General features: G+C 42.9%; 1 protein-coding gene across 2 annotated transcripts in view; it reads right to left on the bottom strand.

Moving 5' to 3' along the window:
• The window catches only part of LOC139539010 (SH3 domain-binding protein 4), an 80,042-nt gene that overhangs the window by 18,139 nt on the left and 37,268 nt on the right, over positions 1 to 24,635 (bottom strand). For both annotated transcript variants that reach the window (XM_071341666.1, XM_071341668.1), the window contains exons 2-3: positions 23,375 to 23,601; positions 20,817 to 23,206 (exon numbers count right to left, since the gene is read on the bottom strand). In XM_071341666.1, coding sequence (XP_071197767.1) covers positions 20,817 to 23,206; positions 23,375 to 23,498 — 2,514 coding nt within the window. In that variant the 5' untranslated portion in view covers positions 23,499 to 23,601. The remainder of the gene's footprint in view (positions 1 to 20,816; positions 23,207 to 23,374; positions 23,602 to 24,635) is intronic.

Here is a 24,635-nt window from a genome sequence, read left to right as displayed (position 1 = left end):
GTCCAGTCTACCTGCAGGGTAATGCGTGTCCCCTTCACTGTTAGTACTGCCATGTCCAGTCTACCTGCAGGGTAATGCGTGTCCCCTTCACTGTTAGTACTGCCTTAGTACTGCCATGTCCAGTCTACCTGCAGGGTAATGCGTGTCCCCTTCACTGTGACTTGTTGCTGAACTGTGAAGGCTGCTGCCCAGTATTACCAGTTTATGAGGGTAAGTGGAGATCCAGAAATGACAACTATTGACTAAGGGTTGGACATAGTCGTCAATATATCCATTGTTGAGGAGTGGATGTGGGGTGAAAGTTTATGAGCACAGAGCATAATGAATATAGCTACATACTCAAAAGACAATATGTGACCGACCAGTTTGATCATATGTAGCAAAATTTGAAAGTGTTTTTTTACCTTGGATAACAGTTGAGACGATTATGGTATATCATACACTACAGTTGAGGAACAATGGGAAAGTAATTCTGTTCTGTAACCTCACTTTTGAGAAAATGGCCCTTCAATGTTTTGGTACCTACTGGAGAGCTCGTCTTGTCTACAACCATTCATTTTTTAAATTTTACCTTTATTTAACTAAGCAAGTCAGTTAAGAACAAATTCTTATTACAATGACGGCCTACCGGGGAACAGTGGGTTAACTGCCTTGTTCAGGGGCAGAACGACAGATTTTTACCTTGTCAGCTCGGGGATTCGATCCAGGAACCTTTCGGATTCTGGCCCAATGCTCTAACAACTAGGCTATCTGCCGCATTGTTCACACCCTCTTAAGCTTTAGCCCCACCCATCTTTTTAAGGATTCACATGTGAGGCCATGTGCTAAACAACCAAAGGCTGGTTTATACTATGGGTGTGTTTGGAAATTTAATCTGGAGTGCCAGTGTGATCAGAGTGCACTCTCTGGGCATTCGTAAACTCAGAGAGTTGTCAGATTGTCAGTTCATAAATTCAGAGTGTTTCGCTCTCGGAGCGTTCAGAGTGCACACTGGACGCTCTGGCCGAGGTGTAGGGTTGATACGAGTATTCTTACCAGAACAGCAGCAGTCAAGCACCCAAGCTAACTGGCTAACATTGGCTAGCTTGCTAGCTACTTCCAGACACAAATGAGAGAACAGCTCACTGACCATTTTACTCACCCTAGCAGAGCTGGTTAGGCTGTTTTCATGTTATCCAGAGCATTGGTGACTGCAACTGTGCAGCTGGCAACAATTTAATTACTATTTTTTGCCAACGTTTACTGACACCTGCCATATTTAACGTGTGTTAAGCATTCGTAAATTTGTCAGTTATTCTGCACTCTGGCACTGTCAGACGAGCGAGAGTTCTCTGAAATTGGAGTAGATAGCCTGAGCGAATTTACCAGCTACATCTATCCACAGTTGTCACAGTGACATAATGAACATTCTATTGAAATGGTTACTTGTATAGTGGCCTTTTGTTTAGACATGTAGCTAGCTAGCTAAACAATGAACCATAATCCCAACTCATAACATCCCGACCCTGCATGAATCTGCTGGTAGATAACCAACCAGGTTCAACATTAGCTAGCTAACAGGCTATAACTAGCAATGCAAATGGCTCTGAGATAAGAATAATATAACTACACAGATCATGCACTTAACGTTAGCTAGTGAGCCAGCCAGCCAGCTAACGTTAGCTAGCTAGCTCACAGTACACTAACTTGAAATGAAAAGAACTTTGACAAAATTAGAAACATGTAATATCTGAAAATGTTGCCAGCTAGACTATCTTACCCATATACTGTATATGGATGGAAGCTTCTCCCTCTCTGTCACGGATGCCATGGTTGCCCTTAGTTTGAAGATGTAATCCGGAGAGAGGTGTTTTATACGACAGCCTTCCGTGTGATCTCCTTTTGCCTCCGTCTGCATTTTGCAAACAACCAGAATAATTTTCTACATCTCCTTAGCTATCATACTCGAATTCCACTGATTTCGAAACTCGGTCCACCAGAAAAGGGAGAGCAATGCTTTTGCAGTTCTATGTGATATCTTTCAAAAAAGCCACGGGAAGATTGCTGTCTTTTTCTGTGGATAAACCAACTAGGCTCGTAATTTTACAAATGCATTCGTATTTTCAGATGGCATACATGTTTGTTATTAAGGGACATGAAAGTTCCAGAAGGCAAAAAAATAAAAACAATTAAAATGGCCCTCCTGTGAAGTAGTGACACACGGCTAGTTTCCTGAAAATGAAGTGTTACTACTGTTATAATGTGTGACACGCATCATGTATTTACATTGGCAAGAGTCGTATGATAACATCTCGGCACTGGGACAGGATTCAAGGAAGTTTGAGCAAACATATCTTTCAAATTTTTATGGTATTTGAAGTCAATTTCTACTTAATAATTGTCCACCAATAGACAATGGGTTAAATCCATGCAGGGCATAATTGCCATTCACACAACTTCAGGCCACAGACCATCACAGACAGCTGAAGAGGAATTATACGCTGTGCTGTTATTCTCAAATGTCACTGAGGAATAAAGGATTGGTGTTTTGTGTGTGATGCGTGTGTGGCTGTGTGTTCGAGTGTGTGTCTGTGTGCGTGTGTCTGCATGTGTGTGTGAACGAGTGGTTTAGCGAAATTTCACAACTAATGTTTACACCAGCACAGCAGTCAGTACGCATACTCTGCACTGCATAAATCATCTCACTGAATGCAACTCCGGCAGGCATATTTCTGAGAGGGGCGGGCAGGGCTTTACACAGTGTGAATCAGTCTTGGCTCGATCGTTTACTACTTGTAAACAAAGTGTATGAAAGCAAGATCTAAGGATAGCTCCGAGTGATCAATGGCAGGTTGAGAACTGAGGGAATTCATTTGAGGAATGTGATGCTTCTTGAAGAATAGCGATCTCTCTCGTCTCTCTAGACTCCTCCTTATTCTCTAATCATCTCGAGGGCTCCCGAGTGGCGCAGCGTTCTAAGGCACTGCATCTCAGTGCTAGAGGCTTCACTATAAACACTGGTTCGATCCCGGGCTGTATCACAACCGGCCGTGATTGGGAGTCCCATAGGGCGGCGCACAATTGGCCCAGCGTTGTCCGGGGTAGGCCGTCATTGTAAATAAGAATTTGTTCTCAACTAAAAATATTTAAAACATTTATAAAATCTCCCATTACTCATGTACTGTGTATATCCACTTTGTCAGTCTCTCTACTTCCATCTTATCCACCTGTCTTCATTTCGCTCTCCATTTCTGCTCCATCGTCCCATCTCAGACACTCACTCTGTATTTTAGTCACGCTCTCGTTCTTAGTTCTACTTTTCCCTTTCAACCTGTAGGCTCTCTTCATGTTTTCCTGTTTGAATAGACATATCCAACTGAACACCTCCATACCCTCAACCAAAACAAGAGTCTGCTTAGCTGCGATTAGAGAATTCTGGGTTCTGATTGTGTCACTCCACCCCTTTGCATGAACCCCCACCATTCTACCCAGACTGGCAGAAGAGTGAAAACAAACAAATGTCTCAAATCTCCGGAGAGAAACAGATATGGAGAGCTGTCAACTGCACCATCACAGTAGTTGGCCACACCTTACTGCTGAAGGAGGGAAGGAAGGAAGGGTGGGAGGGAAAACAGAAGAGCGTAGATCAGAAAGTGAAGAACAGAAGATGGAGTCTAGGGATGCTGGGAAAAAAGTGGGGGCTGTGTACAAAAATGGCAAAGCACAGAGCTAACCGCACATAATCATCCCGATGGCCGCTTCCAACTTTCAAAGTAGTCTTCCAGAAACAGATTGTTATTATTACTCCTGAGTACTACCAACTGCATGGGATCTCCCTCTCTGCAAATAATTCAAAGAGTAGAGTAGGGGTCTGCTACAGAGTTGGGAACAGAATCCCTCTCAGCACAGGACACAGTGGGGTGCCCACCTACGCCGTTTAGAACCTCCTCAGATTTTCCCTTTTTTCCCAAATCCTATTTGCAGAATGGAACGGGTGCAAAGGTGGCTCGGTCAGAGCCCACACACACACACACACACACACACACACACACACACACACTCTCTTTCTCTCTATCTCTCTGACCTCCAATTCATGACCCAACAACACCGGACAGACAGCACAGGGAGTGTTTCTGCATAATTGTCTGGTCCTAGCTGGGCTGAGGTAGGTTGTCTGGTAATAGCTGGGCTGAGGTAGAGGGGCTATCCAAGGGGGTAAAGGGGAGGTCAAGTGGACAGCAGGCGCCTCTTGGTCCATAACTGGCGCTTCTGTTTAGCCTGTTAACAATGAGACAGGAAACATCTGTGGGGCTGTGATCCTCCACAGAAACATAACCTGGCCCATGTCCATCATACACCACACTCCATGGTCATTACACACAGACCTCTAGTTATCAGAATGGGGTTGATACAAGCCCACATTATTGTTATGTGTAGGATCATCATTTGAGCCAGTTTGCTACAGCAGGAAAATGATCCTGCAGCAACAGGATTCTGTGAAATTAATTTAATTAAATTGACATTTTTGTAGAGGTTGATATTTTTCGTAAGAGAAAATAAAGTAAAATTTCAAAGTGGAAATTAAAGCCCTTTTAAAACACCAAATATACTACAAGTTTTAAGTTTCTCTCATTGATCAAATTAAGATCCTACATTTGTGAGAGTCTAGTAGACGCAATACACATAAAACACAAAATAGTGTGATTATTTTTGTCTCTCAGTCAGTGACAGGGCTGGCTGTTTGATGTTGGAGCGCAGAGCTCAGACATCACAGCTGAGGCTTGATTTCATACACAAAGAGTGAGCGAGAACATCCGTACATCTTATAGAGAATTGGGCTCTTTCTACATTGAACAAAAAATTTGAATGCAACCTGTAAAGTTTTGGTCCCATGTTTCATGAGCTGAAATAAAAGATCCCAGAAATGTTCCATACGCACTAAAAACATGTCTCTCAAGTTTTGGGCAGAATTGTTTTTAAATGCCTTTTAGTAAGCATTCCTCTTTCGCCAAGATAATCCATCCACCTGACAGGTGTGGTATATCAAGAAACTGATTAAACGGCTCGATCATTACACAGGTGCACCTTGTGCTGGGGACAATAAATGGCCACTCTAAAATGAGCAGTTTTGTCACACAACACAATGGAACAGATGTGTCAAGTTGAGGGAGCGTGCAATTGGCATGGTGACTGCAATAATGTCCACCAGAGCTGTTGCCAGATAATTGAATGTTCATTTCTCTACCATAAGCCACCTCCAACGTCATTTTAGAGAATTTGGCAGTAGGTCCAACCGGCCACACAACGTGTAACCACGCCAGCCCAGGACCTCCACTTCTTCACCTGCAGGATCGTCTGAGAACAGCCACCCAGACAGTTGATGAAACTGTGGGTTTGCACAACCAAAGAATTTCTGCACAAACTGTCAGAAACCGTATCCGGGAAGCTCATCTGCGTGCTCGTCGTCCTCACCAGGGTCTTAACCCGACTGCAGTTCGGCATCGTAACCGACTTTAGTGGGCAAATGCTGAACTTTGATAGCCACCGGCACGCTGGAGAAGTGTGCTTTTCACGGATGAATATCAGTTTCAAATGTACTGGGCAGATAGCATGTATGGCGTTGTGTGGGCGAGCGGTTTGCTGATGTCAACGTTGAGCGATGGCAGTGCGGCATAGGCAAGATGCAGTAGATGGTATAGCATACAGTATATACATATGAGATGAGTAATGTAGGATATGTAAACATTATTAAAGTGACGTTATTTAAACTGACTAGAGATATCTTAAGTCCATTGATTTAAATGGCCAGAGATTTGAGTCAGTATGTTGGCAGCAGCCACTCTATGTAATTGATGGATGTTTAACAGTCTGATGGCCTTGAGATAGAAGCTGTTTTTCAGTCTCTCGGTCCCAGCTTTGATGCACCTGTACTGACCTCGCCTTCTGGATGATAGCGGGGTGAACAGGCAGTGGCGCGGGTGGTTTTTGTCCTTGATGATCTTTTTGGCCTTCCTGTGTCATCGGGTGCTGTAGGTGTCCTGGAGGGCAGGTAGTTTGCCCCCGGTGATGCATTGTGCAGACCGCACTACCCTCTGGAAAGCCTTGCGATTGAGGGCGGTGCTCTTGCCGTACCAGGCGGTGATACAGCCCGACAAGATGCTCTAAATTGTGCATCTGTAAAAGTTTGTGAGTGTTTTAGGCGACAAGCCAAATTTCTTCAGCCTCCTGAGGTTGAAGAGGCGCTGGTCATAGGCGGAAATCCCAGGGGGGACGGGGGGGACACGACCCCCCCATCTTGGGAAAAATATGATTTGTCCCCCCCAATATATCACTGTAAACATAACTATGTAATTTCAATAATATTAATAATACGCAATGAAAGCACTTGTGCTGGTTATAGACACTTAATAGCGCGTTTTTAAGTTTCAAAAGATTGCGACCCCCCCCGCCCTTTGCCTCACAATGGTTTGATCCACTGCCAGTTCTTTAGCTGGCAAGGTAATAGAGGGTTCGTATCTACTGTCCGAAAGGCACATGTACGTAACTGACGTGAGGTTAATCCAGTCAATCCATAGCAGGTCCATAGCAATGTTATTTATTTATTTTTATGTTGGCAGGGTTCGCACACTAGCTGAATTTGCAGAGCTAGCGCGCAAACTAAAGCAAACATTAACTATCAAGCTAGCTAGTACCTATTCCATTTATGTGGCGTCGTCAAAGATGGAATCTTTGCTATCGTCAGTTTAATCCAAGATCAGCATGCAGCTGTAGTGCTTCGACGTCCCTGTGATAAGGTTAGCGATAAACTGAAGTCCAAACTGAACAGAACAGAACTACACTCTCTTCTACCATTGTCTTAAATATATATAATGGTCTCGTTGCAAAAGATAAATTGTCGCTAGTGAACTTTTTTTATTTATTTTTATTTCACCTTTATTTAACCAGGTAGCAAAGATTATAGCAAACACACAGAAACGGAATTGGTGCTCGCTAGCTTTACAAATTCAGCTATTGTTGGAAGCCAGCCAATATGAAACAAACTATTAAAATTACAAAAGGTTGTAATGTGTTGTGTAAATGTGTGTGTGTGCAGCTAGGCCAGCCAGCCAGGTAGAAAAATGGCAGAAAAAAGTAAGAAGACGGACATCAGAGTATTTGTCAGTACACCAAAACGCATAGTAAGAACTCTAGTAGCCTAATATCTCAAAGACTAGTTGATAAAATGTTCATAAGAAAGAAGTGAAATGCTAATGGGAATGTTTCACAATGATGTCATTAGGCAGAGCAGGCAACAGATGGCACACAGACAGCAGAGCTGGGGACAGATATGCAGGGACAGATTGGCAGAGACAGGGAGTCTCAGGTAAGTTTGTTGAGTCTTTGTTTGGCAACATTATGAAAGGTTCTCAATTTTTTTGACTTGTAAAATAGGGACATAATTGGAAAATGCCATGGATACCCCCACTCTCAACTTAAACTGGTGACTAAACTAAGATTTGTTTACGGCAATGGTATTGCTGTTGTGATTAATTGTGTAGTTTTGGGTACCGGTAGTTAGGAGTACGGCAAACACCTTATTTCTTTTCTAGGAGACAGACTGTGAGTCAGTTAGGGTGATGAAAGGGAAAGAGCCAGGGAGAGAGACTTCAGAGGACAGTGTCACAGCCACGGCAGGACCAAGTGTCACCCTTGTTGCCAGCAGCACCAGTATAGGGGACAGTGGCACAGCATTGTCCAGTTACCTCAGTGATGGCACAAAACCATATCAGCCACACCCACAATTTATAGAACCGCAAACTCTTGCCAACAGAGTGTTGACGTTTCAAGAGAGATGGTTTCGCGATTTCCCCTGGCTACATTATAATCCATCAGTAAAAGGAGTGTTGTGTTTTCACTGGAGCCAAGGGTTTTCAAGCCAGCCATCTTTTGGCCAAAGAGCAGATGCTGCCTTCTTTAGTGCAGGATTTAGGAACTGGAGAAAAGCCATTGAAAAATTCACAGCACATCAAAACTGCCAAACCCACCGCCACTTTGTAATTGTAACAGCACACCAGCTAAATCCAATCAGTGTCCAGTTATCCAGCGCGTGGGGTAAACAGCAGGAGGACGCAAGGCATTGCTTGATGAAAATTGTTAGTTCGGTGCGGCATGTAGTAAGACAGGGACAAGCCTTTAGAGGCCACACGGATGACAGTGGGAATTTATACCAGCTTTTGAAACTTAGGGCAGAAGAGGATGATCCCATTTTACTGAAGTGGTTAACAGAGCGTACCACAATGTACACAGGCCCCAAAGCACAGAATGAAATTCTGAACATCATGGCCAATAGTCATTTGAGGCATTGCAGCTGAGATTAGGTCTCTTCCGATTGTACAATTTTCATTAATTGTTGATGGTACTCAAGATGTCTCTGGTGCTGAACAGGAGAATGTCTGTCTGCGTTATGTTGACCATGACCATGTCCCTCACAAGGAGTTTATTGGGCTATACAGGGTGTCGGAGACAACAGGCGAGGGCATTGCGAAAGTGGCAACTGATGTGTTGTTGAGGAAACCCGCAAACATATGCTCGGTTCTTTTGTTCAGTAGTGTGTATAGCAGTGGTTCTCAACCTTTTTGGTGTACTGGAACCCCTGCATATTTTGAGGCAAGGCAGGCAAGGTTTTGAGCGGTCCTCAGGGACCTCCACCCCCTCTATATTATATGTAAACTTACTGGAAACCTTGTGGTACTGACTACATTCATTACACTTTTATATTTCACGGACCCCTTGCAATTAGTCCATGGACCCCTGTTTGAGAACCCCTGGTGTAATTGATATTTGTTCTTTTGTTTAGTAGTTTTCAGTACACTTACAAATTATTTATTTCATGTTATTTTATTTAAAATAGCATACTTTGTGCGACATACTTGTCCATAGCTGCTGTTTGAAGAGTTGAGACACTGACTGAAGGATATTTTGTTTGATTTATTTGGGTTTTTCATTGAAGTAGTTATTTTGCTTTTAGAACTGTACTTATTTTAAGCTTTTTGTTCTTGCAAAGATATTGTAGTAGACTCAGGCCAGGTGCACATATTTAATGACTATATAAATGTATCAGAAAAAGTCAAATTAAAAGGTCAATTCAATACGGAGACCAACTTTGTGATGGTTCTCAATGGAGATTCTTTTAGATGTGATCACACCATGTTCATTGTATTTATGAAAACTACACCCATACAGTGTACAGTACCATTGTCACCTACTGACCTTTCTTGATATTGCTGGTTGTAAGTACGAATACCTGCATACATACTGGACTGGTAAGGAGCACTGCTATAACTATTATTAGTAGTAGAATTATAATGATTTAAACATTTGAACAAGTTGGGAAAACCCTTCAGTTAACTACTGTACCTATCAATTATCCAGTTGTAGGAATTATGGTTCCTCAATATACATTTAACATATAACAACGTATACTATGTGTTACAGCACTACTTTTGGTGTCCCCCTCAGGAATTGCTCTTGAGAAAATGTAATGTAATTGTCCCCTCCAAGGTTGATATCAGATTTTCGCCCCTGGCGCTGGTGCGCCTTCACCACGCTGTCTGTGTGGGTGGACCATTTCAGTTTGTTCATGATGTGTATGCCGAGGAACTTAAAACTTTCTACCCTCCCCACTACTGTCCCGTTGATGTGGATAGGGGGATGCTCCCTCTGCTGTTTCCTGAAGTCCACGATCACCTCCTTTATTTTGTTGACGTTGAGTGAGAGGTTATTTTCCTGACACCAAACTCCGAAGGCCCTCACCTCCTCCCTGTAGGCCGTCTCGTCATTGTTGGTAATCAGGCCTACCACTGTAGTGTTGTCTGCAAACTTTATGATTGAGTTGGAAGTGTGCATGGCCACGCAGTCATGGGTGAACAGGGAGTACAGGAGAGGGCTGAGAAAGCACCCTTGTGGGGCCCCAGTGTTGAGGATCAGCGTGGTGGAGATGTTTTCTACTCTCACCATCTGGGGGCGGCCCATCAGAAAGTCCAGGACCCAGTTGCACAGGGCGGGGTCGAGACCCAGGGTTTCGAGCTTAATGATTGGATGGTACTATGACGTTAAATGCTGAGCTGCAGTCAATGAACATCATTCTTACATAGGTATTCCTCGTGTCCAGATGGGATAGGGCAGTGTGATGGCGATTGCATCGTCAGTGGACCTATTGGGGCGGTAAGCAAATTGGAGTGGGTCTAGGTAGGGTGGAGGTGATATGATCCTTGACTAGTCTCTCAAAGCGCTTCATGATGATAGAAGTGAGTGCAACGGGGTGATAGTCACTTAGTTCAGTTACCTCAGCTTTCTTGGGAACAGGAACAGGAACAATGGTGGCCATCTTGAAGCATGTGGGGACAACAGACTGGGATTGATTGAATATGTCCGTAAACACACCAGTCAGCTGGTCTGCAAATGCTCTGAGGACGCAGCTAGGGATGCCGTCTGAGCCGGCAGCCTTGAGAGGGTTAACAAGTTTAAATGTTTTACTCACGTTGGCCACGGAGAAGGAGAGCCCAGAGGCTTTGGTAGTGGGCCGTGTCAGTGGCACTGTATTGTCCTCAAAGCGAGCAAAGAAGTTGTTTAATTTGTCTGGGAGCAAGACGTCGATGTCTGCGACGGGGCTGGTTTTCTTTTTGTAATCCGTGATTGACTGTAGACCCTGCCACATACGTCTCGTCTTTGAGCCGTTGAATTGCGACTCTACTTTGTCTCTATACTGACTCTTTGCTTGTTTGATTGCCTTGCAGAGGGAATAGCTGCACTGTTTGTATTCGGTCATGTTTCCAGTCGCCTTGCCATGATTAAAAGCAGTGGTGTGCGCTTTCAGTTTTGCGTTAATGCTGCCATCCATCCACAGTTTCTGGTTAGGAAAGGTTTTAATAGTCACACTTTGCATAGTATGTGTGCAATATGCGTCACATCAACGCTTGGTGGTCAGGCTCTTCTATTGATTTGACTATTTCAGCACTTGTGAGTCTAGACAATATTTTAATGCTAAGTTGTCCTCAGCATTCAGCCTCGGTCTACTAACTGTTTTTTTAAGATGCACAGCAACAGGATAATAATGACAAACAATTCCTTTAGAAGACACACTCTCTTGCGCTTTGCTTTGTCTGTCAGTTTTATGTAACCCCAAATACACTGAACAAAAATATATACGCACAGCAACAATTAAAGATTTTACTGATTTACAGTTCATAGAAGGAAATCCGGCTCTAGGCTCTAATCTATGGATTTCACATGATTGGGAATACAGATATGCATATGCTGTTCTAAAATACCTTAAAAAAAGACAGGGGTGTGGATTAGAAAACCAGTCAGTATCTGGTGTGAACACCATTTGCTTCATGCAGCCCGACATCTCCTTCACATAGAGTTGATCAGGCTGTTAAATGTGGCCTGTGGAACGTGGTCCCACTCTTTAAATGCTGTGCGGAGTTGCTGATATTTGCGGGAATAGGAACACGATGTCGTACACGTCGATCCAGAGCATCCCAAACATGCTCAACGGATGACACGTATGAGTATGCAGGCCATGGAAGAACTGTGACATTTTCAGCTTCCAGGAATTGTGTACAGATCCTTGCGTCATGGGGTTGTGCGTTATCATGCTGAAACATGAGGTGATGGCGGTGGATGAATGGCACGACAATGGGCCTTAGGATCTCTCAACGGAAATCTGTGCATTAAAATTTCCATAGATTAAAATGCAATTGTGTTCGTTGTCCGTAGCATATGCCTGCCCATACCATAACCCCACCATCCATATATTTATATGTACATATTCTTATTCATCCCTTTACATTTGTGTGTATAAGGTAGTTGTTGTGAATCTGTTAGATATTACTGCATTCTCGGAACTAGAAACACAAGCATTTCGCTACACTCGCATTAACATCTGCTAACCATGTGTATGTGACCAATAAAATTTGATTTGATTTTGATTTGAAGTGGTCATGTTATACACCCAGGATGCATGTGAAGTTTAAACGCTTCCATAATGTTAGAATCTACAGGGGACTTTAATCTTACAACCTTGGGGGGGGGTTAATAAACTGATTTAGAAGCTTTGTCATTTCCTTCCAAAGTGGGAGTCTGTGATATAACAAATGCCATGGAGAAAGTAACACAAAACACTGTTAAAAAGCAGGGCACAAACAAGAACCCATACATGGTTACAACACACACACACAATATGTAGTGATCACACACACATAGGACGTAGTGATTAAAATAAAGTAGCCATATCTAGGAAAACCAAAGTTCCAAAGGCTGGGCGTAATAATATATTGTACAAGAGGTCATATCAGAAGTTCTGTAGTGATTCTTATGTTGATGATGTAAAGAATATTTGCTAGTCTGTAAGCAACCATACACTATACTTGAAATATTTATTAAATTGCTTACTCCAGTTACTAATAAGTATGCAACCATTATGAAAATGACTGTAAAAGCTTAAATCCCCTTGGATTGATGAGGAATTGAAAAATTGTATTGTGTAGAGAGATGAGGCAAAAGGCATGGCAAATAAGTCTGGCACAACTGATTGGAAAACGTGCTGCAAATTGAGAAATCATGTGACTAAACTCAATAAAAATGAAATGAAATTTAGGGCAAAAAAGCTAACTTGGCTCAATCATTCATTGAATCAGATGGCTCCTTCATCACAAAACCCACTGATATTTCAAACTACTTTATTATTTTTTCCATTGGCAAGATTAGCAAACTTAGGCATGACATGCCAGCAACAAACGCTGACACTACACATCAAGTATATATGACCAAATTATGAAAGACAAGCATTGTATTTTTGAATTCTGTAAAGTGAATGCGGAAGAGGTGAAAAAAATGGTTGTCTATCAACATGACAAGCCACTGGGGTCTGACAACCTGGATGGAAAATTACTGGGGGAAATAGCAGACGATATTACCACTCCTATTTGCCATATCTTCAATTTAAGCCTACTAAAAAGTGTGTGCCCACAGGCCTGGAGGGAAGCAAAAGTCATTCCGCTACCTGAGAACAGTAAAGAACCCTTTACTGGATCCTAAATCCGACCAATCAGCCTGTTAGCAAACCTTAGTAAACTTTTGGAAAAAATGGTGTTTGACCAGATACAATGATATTTTACAGTAAAAAAAAATAAACAGACTTTCAGCACGCTTATAGGGACGAACATTCAACAAGCACAGCACTTACACAAATTACTGATTGTAATCATCAATTTCTCTCAGCCAAAGATTGTGGGGGTTGTTTTGTTAGACTTCAGTACAGCTTTTGACATATTGATCATAGTCTGCTGCTGGAAAAACTTGTGTTATGCCTTTATTGTGGATAATGACTTAAATGTCTAACAGAACACAGAGGGGTGTTCTTTAATGGAAGCCTCTCCAACATAATCCAGGTAGAATTAGGAATTCCCCAGGGCAGCTGTCTAGGCCCCTTACTTTTTTTCAATCTTTACTTTTAGTAAAGCCAGTGTGTCTGTGTTTGCGGATGACTCAACACTATATACACATCAGCTACTACAGCAACTGAAATGACTGCAGCACTTAACAAAGAGCTGCAGTTATTTTCAGAATGGGTGGCAAGGAAAGTTAGTCCTAAATATTAGAAAATATAAAAGCATTGTATTTGGGACAAATCATTCACTAAACCCTAAACCACAACTAAATCTTGTAATAAATTATGTGGAAATGAGCAAGTTGAGGTGCCTAAACTGCTTGGAGTAACCCTGGATTGTAAACTGTCATGGTCAAAACATATTGATACAACAGTAGCTAAGATAGGGAGAAGTCTGGCCATAATAAAGCACTACTCTGCCTTCCTAACAACACTATCAACAAGACAGGTCCTGCAGGCCCTAGTTTTGTCGCACCTGGACTAATGTTCAGTCGTGTGGTCACGTGCCACAAAGAGGGAAGTAGGAAAATTATATTTGGCTCAGAACAGGGCAGCACGGCTGGCCCTTAAAAGTACATGGGGAGTTAACATTAATGATATGCATCTCTCATGGCTCAAAGTGGAGGAGAGATTGACTTCATCACTACTTGTTTTTGTAAGAAGTGTTGACAAGCTAAAATGTACCAAGCTGCCGGTTTAAACTACTAGGAGGCACACAGTTCTACACAGAGCCATGGCTACATGGAACTCTATTCCACATTAGGTAACTGATTCAAACAGTAGAATTAGATACAATTATTATTACTTTTAAAACAGGTAAAAACATACCTTATGGAACAACAGGGACTGTGAAGACACACACACACATACATACACATCTACACACACACGTACATTGTAATATTATTGTATGGTGGTATTATACATTTTGTATTGTAGATATGTAGTGGTGTAATAATGTTATATGATGTACTGTTTTAACTTTTGTTTTATATGTCATGTAAGTGCCTTAACGTGTTTGGACCCCAGGAAGAGTAGCTGCTGCCTTGGCAACAGCTAATGGGGATCCCTAATAAATACAAATACACGCACGCACGTGTGTCAAAAGCAGTGGCCGATTACATTTGTCTTGAAAAACATCCTGTTCAATACCCATTAGGCTTGGGCGGTATCCACATTTTCATACCATTCCTCTGCCATCCTGGGATTTATAGTATTACCGGCATAGCACACAATGGACTCACCAGCAGAGACTCGCCGATAGAACACTATGGACTCACCAGCAGAGACTCGGCGATAGAACGCTATGGACTCACCAGCAGAGACTCGCCGATAGAACGCTACGGACTCACCAGCAGAGACTCGCCGATAGAACACTATGGACTCACCAGCAGAGACTCGCCGATAGAACACTATGGACTCACCAGCAGAGACTCGCCGATAGAACGCTATGGACTCACCAGCAGAGACTCACCAGCAGAGACTCGCCGATAGAACACTATGGACTCACCAGCAGAGACTCACCAGCAGAGACTCGCCGATAGAACGCTATGGACTCACCAGCAGAGACTCGCCGATAGAACGCTATGGACTCACCAGCTCCCACTTTCTCTTGTTGTGCTCTTTACAACAAACATGTGAATGGCTCAACTGTTCTGGGGAACTATGGTAAACTTCATAATGTAAAATAATGTGACCTGTGAAATGAAGATCGCAATATGCTTTATCCCCTAACTTATTGTGCAATTTGTCTGCAGGCATTAACTTAAAAAGTAGCTACAAATATTCAAATCTATTGAAACACTTCAAAGAAATAGTTCTGACGAAATTGACATTAGTGAAAAACCATCCCGTGGCTTTTTCCAAATACCCCAGTATACGGTATATAAGGTATACCGCCCAAGCCTAATACCTATGTTGACCCAGACTACTGAGCTTTGTTGACTCATGGATATTGGAGAATAATGACTGAGTGCAGGTTAAGCTGGGGTAGGTGTAACTCTGCCCAGTGCAGGGATCATATTGGATCAAGTACTTTTGTGTTGTATTACCCCTTTTGGCTAGCTACGAGAGAACGGCATGACTGACAGATGAGGGCCAAGCTCTGGGTAAAAGGAACGTATCTCCAAAAGCCCTGCTTCAAAAGAGCTTTACTCTTCCAGATGAAAGAGAAGTAATGTGGCATTCTTCTCAGTGGGTTGAATGAGAAAAAAAACTGCCACTGGATTCATTCGGAGTACAATGATTTGCAAACAAACAAAATCAGTCTCAATATTTGCACCACTATGAGGGTCATGACTAGTTTCTGTCATACGTTCTGTGCCAGAATATATATATATATTTTTGCTGAGGTGTACAGTAGTCCACCACAGTTTCATCTGTTCGGGCAAGTATGTAGATGATAAAAATATGCAATAAATATATATTTTTGAGTTCTGTCAATGTTGCAATGTATTGTTGCTGAAAGGATATCTGATGTGACAGAGTGGGGCATTCCAATCTTTCTGCTTAGCTTGCTTCAGGCTTTGTGTTTGTAATAAATAGCCCATCGTACCATCAACCCGTTAGGCTTTTGGCAGGGCCCTTGAGGAGCTCTGTATTTCATTGCTAAAGTCTACAGTGAATCTGGGGGCTTATTCGGAAAAGCCTGGAGGATTGTAGCCTACTTACCAGAAAAATAATGGTCTGCTCAGCTCAATTATCAGGATAAACATCAGGGTGTTTTGGTTCAAATGTAGGTTAGACAAGACTCAAATAGAATATAATTAGTACTTTACTACCTTAGCTCTGAAAAATACATCCACAGCAAAACTCCTACAAAATCAGTCATGGGCAAATTAGTTAGATCACAAAAGCATATCATAGCTGGAACCTTGCATGAAATATACATGCAAAATTAACAGAATGCACTAAACATATTTTCTCATACATGGTATTAAGGTAACCCCATAGGCATCACAGATTTCATTAAAACAAAGTTTAGTTCACTGGCCTGCTGCTAGATATAGATTTAGCATGGGTACTGCAGTTTTGTGCTTTAGCAGTGATGTTCAATTGGTGGTCGCTATTATCATACGCAGACTCATTATCCATCTTTTTTTTTATATAGAAAGTGTTTCTAATTAATTGGATTATGCTTCAACAGGCAATTACTACAGGCAATGCAGTTCCACTAACTCAGAGAAGGTAAAATGGGGGAGGCAGAGGGAGAAAATCTGAGGATTCTCTCTCTATTTGGGAGGAGTGGATATAGTCCCATGTCTAACACAGAGGAATCTCTCTATTTGAGAGGAGTGGATATAGTCCCATGTCTAACACAGAGGAATCTCTCTATTTGAGAGGAGTGGGTATAGTCCCATGTCTAACACAGAGGAATCTCTATTTGGGAGGAGTAGATATAGTCCCATGTCTAACACAGAGGAATCTCTCTATTTGAGAGGAGTGGATATAGTCCCATGTCTAACACAGAGGAATCTCTCTATTTGAGAAGAGTGGGTATAGTCCCATGTCTAACACAGAGGAATCTCTCTATTTGAGAGGAGTAGATATAGTCCCATGTCTAACACAGAGGAATCTCTCTATTTGGGAGGAGTGGATATAGTCCCATGTCTAACACAGAGGAATCTCTCTATTTGAGAGGAGTAGATATAGTCCCATGTCTAACACAGAGGAATCTCTCTATTTGAGAGGAGTGGGTATAGTCCCATGTCTAACACAGAGGAATCTCTCTATTTGGGAGGAGTAGATATAGTCCCATGTCTAACACAGAGGAATCTCTCTATTTGAGAGGAGTGGGTATAGTCCCATGTCTAACACAGAGGAATCTCTCTATTTGGGAGGAGTGGGTATAGTCCCATGATAATACCTGATAATTCCTTTCTTCCAGAACAATGAGAGAAACTCTGCATGCATTCAGATGCTTGAGCACAAAGGCTGTCATCTCCCTTTCAGAGGCGCACACAATCCCTTTTGATTTGCTTTGTATCTAAAAATACACTCTCAGCTCTCCGTCATTTGACATGCAAATAAGTCAGGAAGAATTGTTTTCAGTGTCAGTGAAAACACTTAATTGGCGAGAGACGTAGGAGATGGTAATTCAATTCACAGCCACATACTAAGCTTCGGAAGACCACAATGGAGGCCCACCACGATGTATGACATGTAATATCTTGGGGGATACACACAAGATGCTTCTCTTAAAATGGCTGCTCGTTTATGCATTTAAAAAGCTCTTGAAATACAACGGTGCAAAAAGCAACAACAGTTTTGTTATTGTTGTGTACACAAGAAAAGTGATTACCTACATTGGATTAACCTATTAACTGAATCCTAACAAGTAAAGATGCATGTACATTGATGGGTCCTGTGTGGCTCAGTTGGTAGAGCATGGTGTTTGCAAAGCCATGGTTGTGTGTTCAATTCCCATGGGGGACCAGCTAAAAAAATTGTATGCACTCTACTGTACGTCGCTCTGGATAAGAGTGTCTGCTAGATGACTGACATGTAGATGACAACACAGTTGCTAACAAATATCCAACCTGCAAGTTTCAGTTCCCTTGTACCTTGGGCTAACTCAGTGGAGCCTCATAAGACTAACATCCTCTCAGTGGAAGGAAGTGGATTAACTTTTTCCATTTCCACTCTGCATAAGCACCAAATAACATTGTGTGAACTTGTTTACGCTGCGATATTTGCCATAAATAAACTAAAAGAGTGAATGTTAAGGTCTTTGGGAGTCATCCATCAGGAATTGTACATTCTATGAATGCAAGGCTGGAGGAGTTTGGTATAAGCATGCCACTTGTTTTGTGTATACTTTGGAATTCTGTAATAACATCAGTATTATTGGTTGCTGCACCATCGCTTCCAAAGATCCATCCAATGAGGTACATCCTATTTGCCAAGATGTTCTATGTACATATGAAAAGGGAAAACGCACCAACTATTAATGCTGATTGTATCACATAATTAAAACGTATACACCAAACAACTGAATTAAACAGGGCCCTGAGAAATTGGGCCTTTTGTTCACCACCATGGACACATCTTTATATTAAGTTCTTCTTCTCCACACTGAAGCTCCCCCCATGTCTATAAATGGTTGTAACTGGTGTTTACAACCCAACTTAAATTATAGCTTATGTTCCAGCTTACCTCTTTAAGTCCATGACTTCTAAGGGACTTACATTTTTTTATTGAAAAATGTATTATGAGGTACAGAGAGTGAGGGAGGCTGAAGTTTTCTTGCACTTTAAGTATGTGAGAATTCTCAAATAGCACACACGCAGTGCATCTAAAATTCAATGAAATTGACACGCAGATGACAACATTGATGATTATCAAATCAATATCACATCTCTTAGATGTTGTCAACACTTTGAAACATAAGGAGGGAAGGAAAGACTTCATATATAATTTTCTTTCAATATTGGTTTGTGTAGAAACTTACTGCGGGACCTGTTGTCAATTTTGCCAAAGGCAATCCTGGGCAATTCTGAACAAAACTATTTTGAGACCAACATCTTTCCAGACAATAGTGTGAGAAAGGGAAACAGACAAAGGGTTGGGTTTACGGGAAAGTTTTGAAGTCAGGCCCAAACTAGCTGGTTTCTGGTCTAGTGGGGTAAGGCCACAGTGTTAAGAGTTTTGACACGTCAGGGTTACCAACAGGGACAGTGATGACTGACTAATGCAGATGTTTAAAATGCTTAACCCTAATTGTTCCTGGTAGTCGCTCTGGATAAGAGTGTCTGCTAAATGACTAAAATGTCAAAAGTAATGACACCAATAGTTATGTCTTGTGTGTGGCCTCCCATCTCAAACACATCTGAGGGGAAACAGTCTTGCATAATATCGATGTCACTGTTACAGCATGACATAAATCTCAGCTATCAAAGAGAACAGGGAGCATAGTGATACTTTCTGAAAGGGGCAGTAGAGACTAGAGGTCGACCGATTAAATCGGAATAGCCGATTAATTAGGGCCGATTTCAAGTTTTCATAACAATCATTAATCTGCATTGTTGGACACCGATCATGGCCGATTACGTTGCACTCCACGAGGAGACCGCGTGGCAGGCTGAGTACCTGTTATGCGAGTGCAGCAAGGAGCCACGGTAAATGATAGTTTCCGGATTTGACCATATTAATGAACTAAGGCTCCTATTTCTATGTGTTATTATATTATAATTAAGTCTATGATTTGATAGAGCAGTCTGACTGAGCGGTGGTAGGCAGCAGCAGGCTCGTAAGCATTCATTCAAACAGCCCTTCACTGCGTTTGCCAGCAGCTCTTCGCTGTGCTTCAAGCATTGCGCTGTTTATGACTTCAAGCCTATCAACTCCCGAGATTAGGCTGACAATACTAAAGTACCTATAAGAACATCCAATAGTCAAAGGTATAAGAAATACAAATGGTATAGAGAGAAATAGTCCTATAATAACTACAACCTAAAACTTCTTACCTGGGAATTGAAGACTCATGTTAAAAGGAACCACCAGCTTTCATATGTTCTCATGTTCTGAGCAAGGAACTTAAACGTTAGCTTTCTTACACGGCACATATTGCACTTTTACTTTCTTCACCAACACTATGTTTTTGCATTATTTAAACCAAATTGAACATGTTTCATTATTTATTTGAGGCTAAATTGATTTTATTGATGTATTATATTAAGTTAAAATAAAAGTGTTCATTCAGTATTGTTGTAATTGTCATTATTACAAATATATAAATATAAAAATTGTCCGCTTAATCGGTATCGGCTTTTTTTGGTCCTCCAATAATCGGTATCGGCGTTGAACAATCTTAAAATGGGTCGACCTCTAGTAGAGACGTTTCTATGTATCTCTTCTTCAGTGTATCTGAGTTTATCATGTTAAGTCACATAATAGTATTCACCACACCCTCTACAATGGTCAGAACACTGAATATGACTTCCAAAAATCAACCAATGACAAAAGTCAGGCACTTTTTCATAAACATAGTTTGACAGTACTGTTGTTTTCTGGTAGGTTTTGATTTACACAAGAAATGAAGACAGAGCATTATCTAGGCAGGCTGAGCCCTCAGTTGGATTTACGAATGCAGCACATCTCTAACTCAATGTGATATACAAGAAAGAGACGGTTGGGGTTGGACTACGCCAAAATATTCTGCTGCTCTCCACAACTCCTTAGATGTCGATGCCCACACAGCACTTATTGACTGCACTCTCAACAGGATTAGCCCACTGGACCATAGCCTCAAGCAGCTGTAAGTAGATAAGGGGCTGAAGCATGCAGACAACTAGATGAAACAGACAAACAAAAAAGTTGCACACTAGACGAAACACACAAACAAAAAAAGAAAGACAAAAGCACCCATTTCTGACTGAATAATAGTTGAAAGGAAATGCTAACTTACTGTCATAAGTTCCTTCTGGAAGGATTTCCTCTCCTTGCCCTCTGTATTATTGCAGTCCTCTTTCAGCTTCTCCAGAACAGACGCCACCCTCTCAGGCTCGCTGTCCAGCTCTGCACGGCAGAAGTGTGAGAGCGGTAGGTTAACGTAACCCAGGGCATCGGCAAACGCCCTCCAGCTTCCTACGTTCTCCATCAGTATAGTCCTCACAGAGGCATAGATGTACGTCAGGAACTTGCAGGGCTTCAGGATCTGATCCAGTAAGAGTGTAGTGGTTAGTTCAGCCCCACTGAAGTAAATGGGTTTTACTTTCCCCACCAACAGAACATTTTTTGCATGTACAAGCCCTGTTCTACCCTGATAGTAACAGATGTACCATTCCTTAGTCCACAACTGTCCCTTCAATTTGATTTTCTCTTCGCTCAGAAGGGCAAAGTAATCCCCCTTTTTGTACTCCAGTAAGTACTGGTTCTTGGTCTGACGGATGACTGTTTTGATCAACTTGCCAAACTTCAGGTTGCGGATTCGTCGGTCGTGGAACACAGGGTATTTGGTAGTGATGGCCAAAGGGGACAAGACAATTTTCCCTAGTTCCTTCTTCTTCAGGAAGCGCCTCTGCACAGATGTTTGTGGACCAGTCTTGGGTGGAGGTGTTGGAGTTTGAACACAAAACTGGGCGAGAATACAGTCTTGGTCATCCTTGACCTGGACACGTAATGTGAAATCTGAGACATCATCAGCAGTGCGTGAGGCGATCACATAGACTATCCGGCTAACCTTTCCCAGTTTGACCTGGAAACCCCTAACCACCCTGGCCTGCTCACTGGCCTTTACCTCATAGTTGGCCATGCTGGAGTAAACACCAACCCGAAGGTCCTGGGGCCTTGCCAGGACAAACTGGTGCTTCCCCCAGAGCTGAAGAGCCACTGGAGGGGTGGCGTGGGCCTGCTTCCCTACTTCACTCACCAGTAATGTTTTTGGGGCACAGTCATGGCCGAAGATGGCCACCACAGCCTTAAAGGATGGGTGAATGTGCTTGGGACCATAGACACCCAGGGTGACCTTCTTCACCACGTTGTCCCAAACAGTGGTTTCTGGAGCAACTGACTGGGCCTGGGCCACAACAGACACATACATGCAGGGCTCAAGGTTATCCAGACAGACCTGGATGGTGTCCCCATACATATAGGCTTGGGGGATTGGTGTGTAGGGCCCCTCCTTGCAGTCACTCCTCACACATATGACCTTTGTCGTTTGCCTGCTCTCCTTCTTCACCACAACGGACACCTTCATCTCAAGGGTGACTGTGGTTTTGGTCTCCATGTTGCCGAGCTTGATCTCCACCACAGGGCTCACGGTCGTTGTTCGGTCGTTGTTGAGCTCCAGCGGTGGGTCCAGCAGGGCCTTCATGGAGATCTGCTGGGAGTCTCCAGGGGCCACGTGGCCCTCCGGGATGTGGATGCTGATGCTGGTGTCTGGAAGCTGGACGGCCCCTCCAGAACTGTCTAAACGGCACACAATGTTGGTCTCCACTGGCTGTGTTTGTCCCCAGCCTGGGTTCTGACCCAAGGAGTCCAGGTCATGGCAGGACCTGGCTAGCTTGCGGTGATTGAGCCACGCCGCCCGGAAGTCCTCTCTGCTCTGGAACTGTTCAGGTGCAGGGGCTTTCAGGCCTCCAAAAAAACCTGAGGATGCCTGAGGGGCGTCATTCTGAGCTTGCAGGATTGAAAGTTCTGAGAGACTGTAGGATCGCTTGCTCCTGAAGAATGGGTTGTCCCTGCGTAACATCTGGCCCACTCCCAAACTGGGGCTGATGGGTTTCAGATCGAAAATGCTGCTGCCAAAGCCGTTGATGTTGATGCTACTGCTGGTAGAGTTTGGTGGGACAGAGGGGGCTAGGTTGTCAAATAGAAGAAGGTCCACTGACTTACTGTTCTCATTACTGTTCTGATCCAAAGAACCTTGAAGGGCCCCGTTGAGGAAAGGGTTAGTGAAGCTACGGCTAAGGTGCTGGTGATGGGGGGCAAAGGGGTTCCCGTTTTGGGGGGCAGTAGGTTTCAGCGTCACCCCGGGCCAATCTCCAAGGAGGTCCAGCTCCTTGGCTCCCTCCTCAACAGAGCAGTCTCCTAGGCTGTCGATCATACCGCTGTCACTGAATGAGGAGTCCCGGTAGTTGATGGGCTGGACGTATGTCGCAGGGATGTAACCCATCTCAGTGCTGTTGTGGGCGTACCACCACTCTCCACCCGATGTGTCCAGCACAAAGAGATGTTCTCCCTTGGAGAACCTGAGGGTGGTGAAGCTGGAGGGACAGTAATCCTTAATAGCAACGACTTCCCTGGCAGTGCCGAAGGAGGCAGTGGCATCCAGTCTTAAGGCACTGGGAGAAGGCACTGGAAAAACAGAACATAAAACAATAGGAAATCAGAGAATCAATATTACGACAAATATCTCAACATAAAGGTTTATCGTAGTCATGTACATGTACAGTACATTTACACGAGCAAAACGTTTTTTTTTACGCAGTTAATTAACGCATAATAATCAACCTCATAGCGTACCTTTGACATCTGTGAGACAGTTGGATTCAGACACTCCATCACTGAGGTCAATGAGTGTCCCCTCTGACTTGCAGCGCGGCAGTGCAATGTTGTTGTTTGTCGCTCTGATTCGATGGGCGGCCATTGTTGGTTATTTCCCTGCACACCCAACCTATGTGTTCATGCTGCTCTCCTGAGTTACGTTTTAGCCAAAGGCAGAGTTAGCCATCAACAGCCTTCCATGGTGTCTGGAGGAGAGAGAGAAAAAACTGGATTTAATTAGCTTTTAGCTACACTTGACAATCTCATTAAATGGGCCAGATGCATTCTGATTAGAAAAATAAATCAGACTTGCAACCCGCTCACTAATATAATCAAGAGGAACAAATAATGGATTACCAAATGCTGACAGGATGTAAATATCCCCCAGATATTTGCAAGGTTCACATGTGGCAGGAATTTGAATGTGGCAAGTGAAAGAAAAACACCCCTAGTCCCTAGTGTGTGCGTGCGTGTGTGAGAGTTGTCTGACCACGTAATTCCTGCACACACAAAGTTCTCTTCCTCGAGGTGGGTGGAGAGGACATTCAATGTGAGACTCCAAAGAATGCATGATCATTTCTTATAGAATGACAAAAAATATTATTGGACATTCGTGTGAAACTCTATAGACACTGAATTGTCTTAATCTCATCTCTCCTTGGTCTACAATCTTGAAATTCTACATTCTGTTAAACTATACCAAAAAGACAGGTCGTCCTGAGAGTAGTTGCATGGTATACCAAAACGTATGTACTTTTTCCAATAATAGAACATGAACAACGGTTAGGTAGTAGAATTTGTTACTTTCGGCACTTCTGTCAAATGAGTCTCACGTCGTCCACTGATTGAGAGAGGATGAAGTCTGTCTATCAGCACAACTCATGTCCCCTTATAGTGCTAGAGCACAGTGACTGCTCCACTTACTCATTGCTAGCTCTAGCCTGTCCTGAGGAACCACTGAACTCACTGGGAGTCTGGGCTGCATCATGTTAGATCAACCTCTCATACTGTCCTGAGGAACCACTGAACTCACTGGGAGTCTGGGCTGCATCACCTCTTATTCTACACAGAACACAACTGAATAATGTAACAAGGCATGTAGAAATGTTGAAACTTCATTACAAAATAAGCTATTTGATATGGAATTTTAGGACCCGTGTAGTAATCCCCAAAAATATTGAATTTGGCCTTTACTTCCTATAGCCCAGAGAAACGCATTGAATAACACATTCATGAATGA

This window comes from Salvelinus alpinus, chromosome 14 (assembly GCF_045679555.1).
Source record: "Salvelinus alpinus chromosome 14, SLU_Salpinus.1, whole genome shotgun sequence".
NCBI classification, from domain to species: Eukaryota; Metazoa; Chordata; class Actinopteri; order Salmoniformes; family Salmonidae; genus Salvelinus; species Salvelinus alpinus.
Note: the sequence above shows the minus strand (reverse complement) of the source record. Positions and strands in the feature narration are given on the sequence as shown.